Source organism: Eulemur rufifrons, chromosome 7 (genome assembly GCF_041146395.1).
Source record: "Eulemur rufifrons isolate Redbay chromosome 7, OSU_ERuf_1, whole genome shotgun sequence".
NCBI lineage: Eukaryota > Metazoa > Chordata > Mammalia > Primates > Lemuridae > Eulemur > Eulemur rufifrons.
Window position 1 is genome coordinate 274,005,875 of NC_090989.1, and position 16,682 is coordinate 274,022,556.

General features: G+C 58.2%; 1 protein-coding gene across 1 annotated transcript in view; it reads left to right on the top strand.

Moving 5' to 3' along the window:
- Positions 1 to 10,959: 10,959 nt before the first annotated feature.
- DAB2IP (DAB2 interacting protein) overlaps positions 10,960 to 16,682 on the top strand; it is a 188,439-nt gene continuing 182,716 nt past the window's right edge. The window contains exon 1 of the mRNA XM_069476743.1: positions 10,960 to 11,114. Within this exon, the coding sequence (XP_069332844.1) occupies positions 11,075 to 11,114 (40 nt within the window). The 5' untranslated portion in view covers positions 10,960 to 11,074. The remainder of the gene's footprint in view (positions 11,115 to 16,682) is intronic.

Genomic DNA, 16,682 nt, shown 5'->3' on the forward strand with positions numbered 1-16,682 from the left:
TCGCCCCCGTGGGCAGCTCCGCAGCATTCCAGCCCCAGCGGCGGGCCCTTATCCGCTGCACGGATTCCTGTGCTGTGAGTCTTCACGAGCATGCATCTCATGGTGGGGGGCATTCCTTTTGGGGTGCCCAAAGGCTGTGGGTGGGGTGGAGATGGGAGGGACAAGGCACAGTTACAACAGCCTGTCCCAAGACACTATTGGGCTTCTCTTGGGCTCCTACCTATGGGGAGACAACCCACCGTGACTGGGGGCTGCCAGGGCCCCTCCCCAGCACACAGGCTGGCCTCCAGCAGCACCATAAAGAGGTGAGCGTGTGGGTCAGCTTCACCCGGCTCTGCCTGGCCTCCTTGCTACACAGGCGGTCACCTCCCTGACCCAGTGTCCAGCCCACATGCCCAGCTAACGGTGGACATCTGCCCTTGAAGGTCCCCCAACAACCTGAAGTCATCTGAATTCATCATCCTTGCTCAAAGTTCTTCTCCTGATTCCACATCTCACGAATGGCTCTGCCATTCCTCAAGCCACCCACCCATCACCAAAGCATGGTCTATAATTGAGGACTCTGCCATCACTTTGCTGACCTCTCCAGGGTCTGAATGTGTTGTGACTGCTCTCTTTCCCCGGCCTTCATCTGCTGTTTCCTGAGCCAGAACCTCGCTTTCCTACCTGTGGAATATGTCTGCACCCCTCAGTTTTCTGCTTAGATGTCCCTTCTTCCAGGAAGTCCTCCCTGGTTCGGTGCCCCTCCTTGGGGCTCCCACGGTCGCCTGGGCTCCCCTTGTCTCTGCCCTGGTCACATTGTGTTGCTGTCACTTATCATCTGTCTTTGCTTGACCAACCCAGTGGTCAGCGTCCAGCCCTCAGCTCCTGCAGCTGCTCAGCACGATTGGCCCCAGCTGGTCACACCCTCCCTGCTGAAATCCTTCTTCCCTGGGCTTCAGGCCCTGTTCTTTCTGCATTCTCCTCCTGCTCGCAGGCTGCTCCTCATCAGTTCTCTTGGCGGGTTCGTCCTCATCTCCCTCCGTCTAACGTTGGCATGCCGGGGACAGGGTCCTCAGTCAGTGCCGCCTCTGTCTCCTCTCCCTCCTGGGCCTGGCTCTACACCTCATTTGCAACTGACAGATATCAGCTCTCTGTCTCCAGCCTGAACCTGTCCCCCGGCTGCAGGCGACACTCCAGACCTGATGTCTCCTCTCCTCTTCACTTGATGTCTGTGTCCAACCTAGCAAGTCCAAGTCAAGCTCTTGGCTCAAACCCCTTCCTCCTGCCAACTCCTCCTCTGTGGGCCTCCTTCTTCCAGGCATGAAGCCAAAAACCATGGTGTCACCCTTCACTCCTCTTTCTCACCCCACGTCTAACCCATCAGGAAGGCCCATGACCACCTTCTAAATATAGAGTCCCACCCTCTTCACCACCTTCACCTGGACCACTGGTCCAAGATCTCTTGTCAGGTCAAGTACAGTAGCCTCCGGACCAGACTAGCTGCTTCCGCCCTGGGCCCCTGAGGTCTGTCCCAACCCAGCAGCCAGCCTGTGAGTGAGGCCTTGTTCCTCCTCTGCCCCAGCCCTTCCACAGGCCCCACCTCACGTGGAGTGATAGCCAAGCCTTTCCCTACCTACGGGATCCTTGGCGGCTGACTTGCTCTCCCACCACCCCACTGTTGGCCTCAGGGCCTTTGCACTGGCTGTTCCCTCTGCCCTTTGACAGCCCCCCCCCTTCCATATCTACACAGCTCCCTCCCTCATGCTCTCAGATCTCTGCTCAGAGAGGCCTCCCCTGACCAATCTGCATGCAAATCAGCTCCCCGGTTCTACCTACCTCCCACATGTTTGTTCTGTGTTCACTATCTGTCTCCTCCACTGGAGTATATATGTCTGTGAGGGCAGGGGTTTGTTTCTCTTGTGTTCCCTGCTGTATTCGCAGTGCCTAGAACAATATCTGGCACATAGTAGACCATCCATAAATATTTGCTAAATAAATGAACAAATGCCTCCTTCACCGACAGTGAGGACTAAGACGGCAGGTGCACGATTGTACCTGCCACTGAGGTCCCAGGTCCTGACCTCCCTGTAGGACTTCCCCAATCCCCCTGCCCTGAAAATTTGCAATGCTCATTCGGCAGCAGGACAGGAAACTGCTACAGTATGTCACACCAATCCCAAAATTTTAAGTTCTTGTGCCCTTTAGCACAGCACTTTTGCTTCAGAGGACCTGTCCAACACAAAGCACTGGTGCACAGAGACAGATATGCATGCTGGGAAGGTCCTGGCAGCATTGCCGGTAACCATGGAAAACAGCCAACAGTAGGGGACCGTCCAGGTGAAGGGTGGCACAGCGCACCAAGTGGTGCTTGGTGGACAATACGAAGATCAAAGAGCATGGATCCAAGTGCTGAGATGGGAAGATGCAGGATGAGTTGCTAAGTGACAGAAGCGTGTCCTAGAACAATCGTGTAGAATGAGCTGCATGTGGTGTGAATACGAAGTCTGTGTGAGCGTGCTGGTGTGCACAGGTCCGTGTGCATCAGAAAGAGGCTGGACTCACACCCACCCACTTCCTAACCAGGTCACCCCTGGGTGGGGCAGGGGTGGGATTTGAAAGGAAACCACCACTGGTTAGCCTATATACTTCTTTATTGACTTTTCTTTCAACAATAAGCTTGTATTCCGATGTAATTGGACGCACATTTTAAATGAAATTGTCCCAGCATGTGTCAGCACTTGATCCTAACACACATTTTTCTAGCTTCTTAATGGCAGGCAATGGTTTGATTGGCAGTTGGGTTGGAAGGAGGGTGGGCCGATGGATTAGCAGCCAGTTTATCACTCATATGTTGCCAAGCTCTGACCAAATCAGCCCCGAGAGCCTGGCTCTGCACCCACACAATCTCCTAGTATTCCCAAACACAAAAAGCTGAGATCAGCAACCTATGGCCAAATAGCTTGTTTTTGCACAGTCTGTGAGCTAAGAATGGTTTTTAAATTTTTTCATAGTTGGGGGGGGGAAATTCACAGAAGAATATTGTACCATTTTGTGACATAAGAAAATGATAAGAAATCCAAATTTCAGTGTCAACAGATAAAGTGTCACGGGTATGCAGCCGTGCCCATTCATTCACCATTGCGCACCGTGCTGTCAAGCTACAAGGGCAGAACTGAGTAGTTGCCACATGACCCTATGGCCTGTAAAACCTAAAATATCTACTAGCTGACCCTTTGCAGAATAAGTTTGCCAACCGGTGATACGTAACATCTTCTGTCCCACGCAAATCAGTCAGCTGTGTGTCCCAACTGTCTGGCCTTTGCTGTCTCGGGTTCATCCACCCTAAATGCCGTCTCTGCCACTGGGCAATTAGCCGTCCTACAGGACCCTCTCAAACCCTCCCCTCGACCAGGGGGGCACACTCACGCTGCTGATCCACCCCCCTCCTAGCTGATGCCTTGAGGGTCCCTCCCGCCGTCCCGGTCCCCATCGGAGTGGAGATCCTCGTGTGCAGGGACACTGACTGATTCATCTCTGTGTCTCCAGCACTTGGCATCATCCCTGGCTAAAGTTTGCTGAATTGCATAGACTGCTGTCACCGCCGAGTCGGTAAACACTCTCAGCCTTCTTGAGGTTTTTCCTGACTCGCCACAAAACCTGAAAACTAGCCAAGAAGCATGTGAGAGTGGGAGGGAGGGAGGGAGGTCAGGTGGAATTTGGAGAGCTGAGCTCATGTGGAGGATTCTGATGATCTCAGGGGCTTCCCCAGGGCAGAGTTGCTCTGTGTGACCACAGGGAGCAAAGCTAGGATGAGAGATTAGTTACTGGGTACAAGGGATGTTATTTGGGTGATGGATACCCTGAAAGCTCTGACTTGGCCACTGCATAATCTATGCATGTAACAAAATTGCACATGGACCCCATACATTTGTACAAATGGGGAAAAAAAAAGCTAGGACCAGGATTGCCTGGGAGGTAGGGAGTTCTCCATCCTGGGAGGTGAGCAAGCAGAGTTTGGATCAAGGATGTCATGGAGGAGCTTGCTGGCCTGTTGGAAGGTGCACTGGATGAGCTCTCCAGTTGCTTCCGACTCAGGCCCCAGGAAGTCTGGGGTTCTCTTCGGCCCCACCAAGGCCAAGCTCTGGGGGCTGGGGGAGGGGACGGAGAGCCCTACCCCTGCCAGATGCTGAAGAGCCCCCTCCCTTCTCATCAGCCTGTGTCTCATCCCTGCCCTGACCTCCTATAATCATCGTGTTCCTGCTACGGGAATCCAAGGGACGAAGTCTCCAGGGCTTCCTGGAACTCGAGGCAGGACCGTGGGACCCAGCAGCCAGGACATCCCAAGTCCAGCCCCCTGGTTCATCACAAAACTGGTGATTTCTGAGAACTTTGAGAACCCCAGCCCACCATCCCCGTCCACTCAGCCCTGGAAGTCCCCTAGTTCCAGGCGTTTATTTATAGCTTGCCTTCTTCCCGGAAAGGTTTGAGGTTGTTTAATGATAACTCAGCCGCACGTTTGTGCAGCACAAGGCGGCCACAGGGCGTTGTGGTCGGGAGCCTGGGCCCTGGGATCAGCTGTGTGATGAGGGGTGGGGTTGCCAAGTTACTTAACCAGCGGCACCACCACCTCGGAGGGCTCAAATTTCTAACCCTGCCCAGAAGCACCATGCCTGCCACTTCTTCCTGCAACGAGTTAATTAGCCACTTCCTCTTCTGAGCCCTGGGTTCCGCAGAACAACGGGGTTGGGATTCCCTGAGAGGACACCGGAACTTACGGGGGCCCTATGCAAGCACGCATGTGAGCTGCTGTCTCAGGAGGAAACCGGCTGTCCCACGGCCCCTCCTCGCCCTGGTGGAGCTGGTGACAGGGCCGGCCTGTAACTCACGCTTGTCCCCTGGGGCTGGCTCAGGACTTGTCAGAAGGCACCGACCCTCCGTTTCAAGCCTCTGAAGGGAGAAGGACTGTTGCTTGGAGGGTCCAGGATGTAAAGTGAGGCCACAGGAAGCAGATCTAAGCGGCCCGGACATTTCTTCTGGCTGGCCCTTTCCCCCCTCCCAGCCCCCTGCCACCCCCACCCAGACACACACCTTCCCTCCTTGGCTAAGAGGCACTGCCAGGTGCTACGGTGGGTGAATTGGGACTTCTCGTCAGCAGACGGGTTCCAACCCCAGCTCTGCCACTTCTCAGCCACTTGTGTGGCCTCTCGGTTTTCCCATCTGTGAAATGGCCTCGGAAAACCTTTTTTGAAGGATGAAGAGTGGAGTGCATGGAGGGTACCACACTCACAGTACAGCCTTCCTCAGTAGAAGACCCTGTGGTCTCCCTCCTCCCATTCCGCGAGAAGGGAGGACCCAGGCCAACCAGAAAAGCGTTAAGATGCAGGGAGAGACACCGACAGGAGCATCTCCGTGTGAAATGCCCTGATACCTCCATAAGGGCTCCTGGATCGTGGCGGGGGGGGGGGGGGGCAGCCGGGAGGACAACGACAGCCAACGCTTAGTCACACCACAAGTATTTCATCCACACATTTATTGGGGGGTCCACCATGCTGGGTACTGCTCTAGGTGCTGGGCATACAGCATGGAGCTTGCGTGGAGGCCGGGCTGGCGGATGATACACAAATAGATACATCACATGATGCCATGGGTTATCCGAAAGCTGGGGCAGGGGCAGGTAGAGAATGATGGGGGGTGGGCAGGAGTCTCAGAGAGGGTGGCCAGGGAGCCTCTACGAGATGCAGGCAGCATGTGCCCAGAGCCCTGCATGTGGCGGACAGGGAGGAAGAAATAGGGAAGCCCTGGGATCAGCATGTGCTGGGCAGATCAGAGAACTGGGAGGCCAGTGTGGTGGGAGGGGAGGGCAGGGGAGGGGGAAGGAGGGCAGATCAGGCAGGGCTGTAGATGTTAGCTTCACTGAGCACCTCCTCTGGCCCAGCTCCTATTTTAAGTTCTGTCTGAATTAACTCATTAATTCTCCTAACAGCCCTCCAGGACCCATGCTGATCCTCAATTAAAATGAGGAAACTGAGGCACTAGAAGTGAAATCACTTGCCCAGGGTCACCCGGCTGGTAAATGGGGAGCTGGGATTTGGACCCAGGCAGGCTGATGGCAGATCCCAAGCTCCACACCACTAAGCTCTGCTGCCTGTCCTCACTGGCAGAAACCCAGCCAGGATGCCCCGGGGCTGCATGTGGGTCTGTGTCCTGGAGAGGGGAGGTGCAGGGTCTGGGAGAGTGCCACGGCCCTGGGTCAGTCTCCAGCCTGGCTCAGAGTCCCAGGAGAAACAAGACACTGTGGGCTCCCCACAGGCTCCATTTGGCCTTGGCAGGATTAGCTAGAAAATCAGAACCAGGACACAAAAATAACTTGAAAGCACAAACAGCCCAGGCTGCTGGACATTTCCAATGCCGTGATACGTGCGATAATGTCACCTCCTCCAGTCAGCCTGGAGAACTCCTCTTCATCCCTCGCGGTCCAACTCGGCTGGCCCTGCCTCTGCAAAAGCTTTCTAGATTCTGCTCGGCAGAACTGTACCCTGGACCTGCTCTCCTCCAGCTTTTTGATCCCTGGGTTTCAGGTCTTCCTTTGTGTCTGGCTCCCCAGCCCTGCCCAGCCCAGGACTTGGCAGGGGCAGGGAGGGTGAGGAGGCATCTCTCTGTGCCAGCCTGCTGGCTGCACCCTCCCCAGCAGGGCAGCCAAGGGACAAGCTGACCACCAGATGCTGCGGTCTCTCCCCGTGCCCACTGCGGGACCCCCGTGCCCCCACTCCCTCCTGCTGACGTCCCTCCATGCAGCCAGACTTGGGGCCGGCTGCCATCGGTGACTCCTTAGCTCCTTTCTTTACACAGAGCCATAGGTCACATCTGGGACCCTTCCTGCTGCTGCTGGAACAGGGCCATGCAGTGGGCTTACAGCTGTGGCTCCCAGATCTACCCACTGTCCCACCGCTGCCCTGAGCTCCAATCCTGCAGTCAGCAGTGACCTCCTCAACCCTCCACGTGTCTTTCTAAAGTTCTCTAACTTAACGTCGCACGGCAGAGCTCCCTAAGCCCTCTCCTTCCCTGCCTCCCCACCTCTGCAGACCAATCCGATTGCTCAGGCCCAAAGCCTGAAGCCTCAGAGTCCCCCAGGACATGTTTCTTTTTGCTTCCTCCACATCTGATCCTCGGGCTGCACTGGAGGTCCCCGCATATATCCTGAGTCTGTCAACTTTTCTCCACCTCTGCCACCAACACCCTGGTTGAGGTCCCAGCCTCTTCCACCCTGGAGACCACAGCAGTGACCGACTGGCTTCTCTAGGTCTCTCTGGTCACTCGTCTGGCCACTTTCCCCTCACCCTGGCACCCACCCTGCTTCAACCCGCAGTGGCTCCCATACTCCCCTGGCACATAGGGCTCTCAGTGAAGTGGCCTCTGTGACCTTCCCCTCTGCTCTTGGACTGCTCTCCCAGCCATGTCCTAGCCCCGGCCCCGCTGGCCACTGTCCCCACCCTCCTGCTCACCAAGCTCACTTCCACCGTGGCTGTGCCATTGCTCTGCCCACTCCCACGTGCTCGGCGCCTGAGCTTTGCGTGGCTGGCTCCCGCTTGCAGGTCAGGTTGCTGCTCAAAGGTCACCCCCTCTGCTGTGTGGCCCCCATTTCTTTCTCTGAATAGCACTCCTTTCTCTCTGACAGTGTGTGTGTCTCCCCCCAGCTAGCGTCAATCCGCAAGAGCCTGCCATCCCAGGCCCTAGCACAGGGCAGCGGAATGGACAAAAGAACAGAGGGGGCTTGGACGCCCTCTGCTGCCACACTGGGAGGACAAATGCTGGCCCTAATTGACCCAGCAACTTCATATCTGGGGTTTTGCCCTAAGGAGATCATTAGACAGATGTGCACAGAAGTCCATTCTAGATACTCCCTGCCGTGCTGCGGTGTCTCTCAGTAGGGGATCGGCTCCAACCAGGTGTGGCACAGCCCGGGGTGGGTGCTGTGCAGCCGCTGAGTAGGAGGAGCTGAGTGTGTTGGCACCGAGGGGTCACCGTGGCGGCGGTGGCGGCGCCTGTGCTGATGTTCCATCGTATGAATCCCGGGAGGGAGGGGCCTTGGTCGCAATGAAACACATCTAATTCATAAAGCGAGGGAAACAGACTGAGAGGGTGGGACTGCCAGCTTCATCCGTCTCTACCGTGACAGATGACGACAGTGAGGCTCAGGGAAGGCAGAGCCTCCTCGCCCTGGGTGGCGCCACTGCCTGGAGGCAGGGCCAGAACCGGGGCCCGGGGCTCCTCCCACCAAGATCTGCGTTTGCTCCCAGCAGGTTCCGGCACAGCCGAGCGAAGGCTGCATCCTGCGCCTCACCGTAGGCTCCCAAGTCAAGTCCCTTCTTTTGGAGCCTCAGCGGCCTCATCTGTGAAATGGGCCAGCATTCCCCCACACTCCCTTCACTAGGCCGTGCAGAGGGTAAAGTTTGTGTAAAGACGAGCACTACCGTTGACTGAGTGCCGGGGACACGCCCGGCCCTGCGAGGTAAGGCTGCGAGTCGCCCCTTCTGCCAGTGAGACCCGCAAGGTTGTGTCACTCAGCCAGGGTCACTCACTGGGCTAGTTGGTGGTAGAGCCTGGATATAAATCCAGGTGGCCAGTTTCACCCCCATCCACCTCCCCGCCACACTGCGGCTAGAAAGAGAGGGCGTGTGCATCGTGGGAATGGCCCCGGAACCCCTGGGGTCCTGGAGAGCTGGGGAGAGCTGGACCCAAACTCACCTATTGGCTGGTGGCCCAAGGGCCTGATTTCCCCCTCGGAGGTGCCCCCACCCCCAGCCGCCCCACCCACCCACTGGCTAGGAGAGCGGGGAGCCTGGTGCCTGCAGCCCTGGGCAGGGCTGGCCTCCCTGTAATTAGGGCAGCCGAGGCTGGGAGCTGGGATCCTGTCATCCAAGGAGGGGAGGAGGGGTGAAGGGTGACGGCAGGAGCCTCCCCGTGGCCAGGCCAACCACGTCAGCAGCCACGGCTGCTCTGGGAGGAACCGGGTGGGTGCTTCTCTCCCTGCCACCCCTGGCCTGGCCCTTCCTGCCAGCTCCGGCCTTGTCTCTCTGCCTCCCATCCCTCCTGCCCCCAGCACCACAGCCACGTCTCCAGAAAGCAGGTCACCCGGCCCGGCTGCCAGTGTTCCAGCCGCGCTGTGGGGACAGAGAGGCTTCGCCTGCTTAAGTGCAGAGCATGAAGGAGCCTGTGGAGGGGCTGCTGGAAGGAATAGCCGGGCATCTGCTGGAAAGGAGGCCATTCTCTGGTGCCCCCAGAACAAGCCCACGCCCCCAGGCTGGCACTCCAGGCCCTCTTGCTCTAGTCCCAACCTGCTCATGAACCCTGACGTCCTCCCAGTCACTTGTCATTCCCTGTGTGTGTCACCTTCCCGCCCCCAAGACTTTGCTTGTGCTATTCGCTCAGCCTGGGATGCACTCACTTTCTCCTTCTCTGCCCATCAAATCTTGCTCTTCTCTCTCTGCCCAGTTCAGATGCTGCCTCACCCAGGCAGCCTTCCCTGATTGCGCTCAAATGAAGCTATCCCTTTCTCATGAGCTCACAGCACTGTTCTGTGCTCTGGATGGGCTTGCAGGAGAGGGAGATGCAGCATGAACTACTGCGTCTTTGTCCTCCCCCCACTGCCGCCCAGCACCAAGGCAGTGCCCACTCTGGGGTCCAGGCCTGCCCTAGAGGTCTCTCACTAGCTGTGGCCTTGGACATGTCACTTCACCTCTCTGCATTGTCCTCATCTGTAAAACAGGACAACCAGAGTTTCTCCTAGAAGGGGTCGTTGTGAGGATTCCATGCGACAAAGTGGACAAACGCTCAGAACGATGCCCACCTGCCCCAGGGTGCTCACTGCTGCCACGCACGGTGGGGCCCAGCCGGCAGACTTCTCCGCCCACCTGTCCCCAGTGTTCACACAGCTGCTGCTGCGAGGCAGCGTCTCACTCTCCCCTGGCCACCTGGCGGCCTCCCCAGTCCATCCTGCCCCCTATCTGCCCTCTTCTGTGTGGTGGCCAGGGAGGCCTTTCCAAAGGACAATTTGGATCATGTCACTCTCAGGGACCATCCTCAGGGCAGGCCTGCACCCTCCCCCCAGGCTCTGCCTGACCCCCCTACCCCCCCCCCATGCCGGCTCTCACCAACCTCCCTCACCCACCCTGCTCCCACCACCTGGAACTTATTTGGAGGCTCTGAATGCCCTGGGCACCCTCCCAGCTTGAGGCTGTTGCACAGGCTGCTCCCTCCTTCACCTGGCTAACTCCTACTCCTCATTTAGGCCCCAGCTGAGGTGCCCACTCCCCCGGGAAGCCTTCGCTGACCACCTGTCCGTGCAGGTGAGCCACCCTTCCCTGTGCTCCCACAGCACGGGGCCACGCACTGCACTGCCATGACCTGTTTACCTGTGAGCTCCAAGAGGCCAGACGCTGTGCCTTGCTCCCTGCTGCAAGCTCAGCACTGGGCACGGTGTCTAGTGCGGACTAGATGCTCAAAAAATATTTAGTGACTAACTGAATGGATGGATGAGTCAATTTCTGCATCCCCCACACTGCAGGAAATGTCTGTGGAACAGATTTGAGTGGGAGGTTCCGGCAGGGCCTGGGAGAAGCCCCTGGGGTTCGGGCGTTGGGTGGTGAACAGAGTGGACCCCCCACCCCCTCCCATGGTGGGCCGGCCCCCCTCCCTGCCCACAGAACCCCTGGGCCCCAGAGCCGGCTTCTAGATGCGAAGCTCAGCTCAGCCTCACCTCTTGCTTTCCCTCTGCACAGCTGGGCCAGATCCCTGCAGCCAGCATCGCGGGCAGCCAGGCCAACCGTCCCGGCGTCTTCCTATTTTAGACATCTCGCTGCCTCGGTCCCTTCTAATGTTTCCAGCCAGGCTGCGGGGGTAGGAAAAAGAGGTTACTGCTACTTTAAATGTACTGTATGAAGGCGAGGGCTGGAAAGGGGCCTGTTTGCAGGAATACCCAGTCATCTAGTTGGAAAAGCCGCCAGATGGAATACAAAAGGAGAAACCCAGACGCTCATGGAGACAGCCTCGGTTCATAAATCAGGTGGGGCCAGGGGCTGGGGGCCCACACGCCATGGAGCCCGACTCCCTCCTGGACCAAGACGACTCCTACGGTAAGGCTGTGCCGGCAAAGTGCGGACTTGGGGGTTTCAGCCTCGCTGGCTGCTCAGGCGGACTTTGTCTGCTCCAGGAATCGAGTTGAAGGGGAGGCAGACAGGCAGCTGGCACTGTCTGGTCTTGGGACCCGGGGGTGGGCACGGGTGCCCTGGGCTATAGGGCACAGGGTTGAGGGGTGCCCCGAGCAGGGCAGCCCCTGGGACTCTGGGCATTGGCAGGGTAGAGGGGAGGGAGACAGTTTCTCAGCTGCTTCTGTTTTGCTCTTGGCCAAGAAGGAAAGGAAGGAAGTTTGCAGCCCCCTGCTTGTCTGCCTCACTTGCTGTTCTGGGCCTGCCCTGTGCTGCGGGGAACTCAATTAGCGAGATCCTGCAGATAAGTGTGGATGGAGCAGGCAGCAGGGACGTACCCTGTAATTAAAGGCTGGGCTGGAGTTGAAAGCTCTCCCCACTGACAGGCCCCAGAGGCTGCCACCCGGAGCCGCCCCTGCCAGTCTCTGGGGCAACTAGAAGCCCTGGATGCATTGTTGGGAAAAGTTGTTTGGGACGCAGAGAGTCTGGGGCAGGGATCTGTAAGACTCTGAATGGTCCCTCCATGGCAGTGTCTGCAGGCTTGGGCCTCCAGGGATGCAGGTTCCCCGGCCCCCTGGACGGCTCAGCCAGGCCGCACCTGTGGCCAGGACGCCCAGCACGTGCTGGCTGGGAAGCAGGGGGGGCAGGAGCATGACGGAAGGACCGAGGCTGAGTGTGGGGGGCTGCAGGTTTGAGGGCCCAGCAGGGAGAATGCCCTGTTGGCCTCAGAAGGGGTGGCCTCATCCAAGCTTGGGTGAGCCTTTTAGGGGCCCAGGGCCTCCTGGGACCACAGTTCCACTAAGAAACCTGAGTTCTTGTCCCTATGGACTCCCCCTACCCCAGCTGGGCCTGGCTGCCTGGCACAGGTTCAAGGCCAAATTTCCTTCCTCCTGCGGGAGCTCAGCTCTTTCCAGGGAGAGGGGCCCTTTGCCACGTTTGGAGCTGCAACCCTCAGGGAAGCTTGGCAAGGCCCAGCTCGTGGACCTGGCATCTTTGGGCAGTGGGACGTCCGGCTGATGCACGCTGAGTGACCCTCGTGTGCCAGGCTCTGTGCCAGGGTCAGGGGCACAGGAATGAGGAGTTCGATCCTAGCAAATCCTTGGTGCTTAGTGAATGGAGGGAGGACAGAAGAAGGGGAGGGGAGAGGGTAGAAAATAGAGAGAGCAGAGCAGCCCTTGCCCTGGAAGAGCTCCCAGGCTGGAATGGGAGACAGACAGATGACACCAGACTGCTCTCTGGTGACGAGCTCCCTGGGGAGGCTGGGGGCAGACAGCCAGGGTGAGGGACAGGCCCGCCTACCTCCGGAGCTGTTCACCTGAAGCTTGGCTCAGGCACGGGTGGGGGCCCACTCAGATGCCTGGACACTGCCCCATGGAGGGCACAGACCCTGGCGGTGGGGGCAGCCGACCCTGTCCAGGGATGTCTTAGGAACCCAAAGCCCCCGATTTGCTGCGTCCAGGTTGGCGGCAGCCTCTGGGCAGGGCAAGGCTGGAAACTGAGGCTGCCTCCACCCTAATCCAAGGGCCCTGCGTACAATCAGCCCCTTGTCTTGGCCTGTCACGGGAGCTGGCTGCTGATCCCGGGGAAGCAGGTCAGGCAGGGAGGGGAGGGGTTCCAGGGGAACAGGCAGAGGGACAGAGGGGCCTTAGGAAGGGGCAAGCAGGCACGGAGTGGAGCCCAGCTGGAGAAGGGTCTAGCTTATCCAGAGGCCGTCTCCCACCCAGCCGGCCCCAGAGGCCCAGAGCGGAAGGGGCCATCGTGGAGCAGGGTCACCTCGGCAGGTCACTTCCCCAGGCTGGGCCCTGGTACTACCTTCATTCACTTAACCAGTACTTTCAGGCTCTGGACTGGGCTTTGGGGTCCAAGAACAAATCAAATCTTGTGACTTTCCTAAGCAAGTGCTTTGAGGGGGGAAGTCAAGGTGTGGGGAAGGCCTGACCCCGCACGTGGGGTCCAGAAGGCTCCCTGGCGGAGGTGACTCCCCACTGCAGAAGCCCATGGTTCCCTCTGTACTAGTTGGCTCAGGCTGCCATACAAAATATCACAGGCTGGGGGGGCTTAAACAACAGAAATTATTTTCTCGTGGTTCGGGGGCCTAGACGTCCAAGATCAATGTGTGGCTGATTTGGTTTCTGGTGAGGGCTCTCTTCCTGCCTTGCAGATGGCTGCCGTTTCACTGTGTCCTCACATCGCCTTTCACCAGTGTGTGCATGAGGAGAGGGAGAGAGAGGGGGGGAAGGAAGGAAGCAGGGAGGGAGGAGGCATCTCTGGTGTCTCTTCTTAAAAAGACACTAATCTTATTAGATCAGGGCCCCACCCTTATGACCTCATTTAACCCTAATTACTTCCTTAAGGCCCAACTCCAAATACAGCTACAGTGGGGTGCGGGTCTTAGGGCTTCAATGTGTGAACTGGAGGCAGGATAGGTCATAAACAGTCCGAAACACCTTCAGCCTGCTTCTTGAAACACTTTCTTCACCTGGCTTCTGCGACAGGCCATTCTCCTGTTTTTTTTCCCCATTTGTTTCTCGGTCTCTTACATAGACTCCTCTTGGACCCCTCCCCCTCCCCCTGCTGCCCACGTGGTCTCTGCATCTGGGCCTGCCTCTTCTGCCTCCCCTCCCTTTCTAGGTGCCAGCTGCACCAATCGACCTTCCAAACGAGCTAGTTCCCACCTCAGGGCCTTTGCACGTGCTGTTCCCGCAGCCTGGAGCACGCTTCCTCTCACTCTTCCCTGAGCTAAGTCTGCCTCCTCTTCCCAACATCAACTGACAAGTCACCTCCTCTGAGAAGCCTTCCCTAGGCCATGTTCCCCCCACATTAGATCCCACTCTCTCAGTGTCTCTTTTCCTTTCTAGAACCTGTTTTTATTTGTACCACTCAATATTGTGTGTTTTTGTGTAACCTCTGTCTCCCCCATTAATCTCTAAGCGCTCTGTACCCCCGGAGCAGAGCTCTCTGCCCGGCACGCAGTAAGCGGCCCACGAACACCTGCTGCGTGAGTGAGGGAGTGAATGAATGCGGCTGGCCCAGCACAGGGCAGGGGGAAGGCAGAAGGGACAGCATGGGTGTGGAGGCTGGAGACACTTTGGAGGGCTCCCTGGTGCTTACAATTAGGGGGATTGGAAAGCTGAGCTCCTTGGGGTGCTCCTGAGCCTTGCTGGGGAGAGGGCTAGGAGGGACAGAGCTGGGCTGGGACTCTGGGCCCCCTCCCTGTCAGCTGGTGGGGATCCTCGACACTGACTCTGTTCACCGGTGTCCGGGGCTGAAAGGGTCTGGCCACGGCATGGTGAGGGACCCGCAGCCGCGGGCACTGAAGTCCTGGAGGCCTGAGTCAGATGAGGCTTCTCACCAGGGCCTCTTAGCAGACGGGACCTAGCAGAGCCCCATCGGTGGTCCGCAGGTGAGAGCCCCCCCGCCCCAGGAAGGCCAGGGAGGGCTCAGGCCACAGCTCGGGGGAGGGGCACACAGGCGCGGGGGGTGTCTTTCGCACAACAGTCAGAGGCAGGGAGGCCAGGGGAAGAGGAGCGCTTGGACACTGTGTGCGAACCCCGCAGAGCCCTTGGCGCATGGGCCTTAGTTTCCCTATGTGTACATTGGGGTGAGGGTTAGACAAAATTTGACTGTCCCCTCTGGTGTCAGCCCTTAGAGCTGTGTGACAGGTCGAGCTCAGACGTCCTCCCCATCTGCCTTGCGATTTCCAAGGAAGGGGACAAGAGGGAGTGGCCAGCTCGAGGGAGAAAGCCTCACTCTGCAAAGTGTGCGGTCCCCTCGGGTCCTGCTGTCTCCCACTTCCCAGATGCCGCCTCCACCTGTGCATGGGGGCTCTGGGTGCTTCCTCGGCCAGGGTGTATTTTCACTGCCCGGTCGCTGGTCTGACTCCCACTTGAGACAAAGGATCCTTGAGGGCGGGGGCTGTGTCCTGTTTGCCACGATATTCCCGATATTCCCGGGTGTTGCACAGCTCCTGGCACTGAGCAGGCGCTTAACACTCATTCATTGGGTGGATGAATGAGTGAGTGAGGGAGGGAGTGAATGAGTGAAGGGCACAAGCTGGATCCTGCCCTTAACTTGCTCTGTGTCCTCGGGCATCTTCCCCCTCTCTGGACTTTTGGTTCCTTAGCTGTCACTTGAGGGTCCGTGCCCTGAGGGACAGCTCTTTGTTCTTGGGTGGCCTGGACCAAGTCCCTGCTCCTTGCTCAGCCTTAGCTTCCTCCTCTGACAAATGGGCACACTCAGCCCTGCCCTGCTGCTTCCTAGGTCACCCCAGAGGAGAGACCAGAGCGTGTGGACACCTGCTGGGGTGAGTCTATGAGTCACACAGGAGGGAGCTGGGCTCAGACAGACGGCTGGGATGAGCGCTCCAGAAGGGGCTGGTTGCTTTGGAAATCATGGGGGTGGAACAGGCAGCTCAGACGCTCAGAACCTTCAGTTTCTTCCTGACGATAACCAGCAAGGACATCTGCCCCAGAGTTGTTGGGAGACGCCAGTAGAGAGGCAGATGGATGTGATTTTGTAAACTTCCAAGCGTTGCCGCTGCAATGCCCAGGGCCACTTATGGAGCACCTCCTCCATGCCCGCCCCCAAGCACGGTCCTGTGTCTACATTGTCTTCTTGAATCCTCGTGACAGACCTGGTAGGTGGCTGTGGGTCCAAGTGACTGGCCCAGACCACACAGTGAGCACAGTGATCCCAACCCAGGTTGCTCCAGCTACCAAGCCTGGGATCTTCTCTCGCTCCCTCCCTGTGCCAGGGCTGCCGCCTGGAGGCCCCTCCGTGTGTGCCGTGGCAGGCCTGCCTCCCAGGGAGTGTTTGCTGAAGCCATTCGGGGACCGGGGACCGTCAGCTCAGCCGGGGAAGGCGAGCAGCAGAGAGGGCCATTGTTGGGACAGTGTTGGTCTAAAGAGAGGGCTATTTGGGGCTGAAAGCTGTCGGGGGACCTGTTGGCACAACTCCCTGAGAGGGGGAGGCTGCAGATGCCGTTAAGGGGATTAATGTCAGCTGGCAACAGTTAATAATCATAAAATAACCCCAAAATATGCCTCACCTTCAGCATCTCACTTCCCTTCCCAGTGACCCAGGGAGGTGGGTCTTCTCATGCTCATTCTAGAGAGGAGGCTGAAGCTCAGAGAGGTTGAGTGACTCGCCCAAAGCCACACAGCTACTAAATGGCGGAGCCAAGAGTCACGTGGGTTTGTCCCATTATGGAGCCGTTCTCTGAGCCGGGGCCTGCTCGGCCCTTCTCCAGGGCTGTGTCTGTGAGGATGGAACACAGGCCTGCTCGGACTGCCCTCCCTCCCGGGCTTCCCCCTGGCTCTGCCATGCAGCTAACCCAGCAGGCTCTGGGCAAAGAACTGGGCCCTGGTGGAGCCTCAGTTTCCCCATCTGTGGAACTGATACCAGCCTGGCCTACCTGGGTGGGGGAGGGATGCCAGAATCTAGACTCCATCTTACTCAAGGGCTCTGTCCAGGACGAGGCTGGCTGGGCCTCGGAAG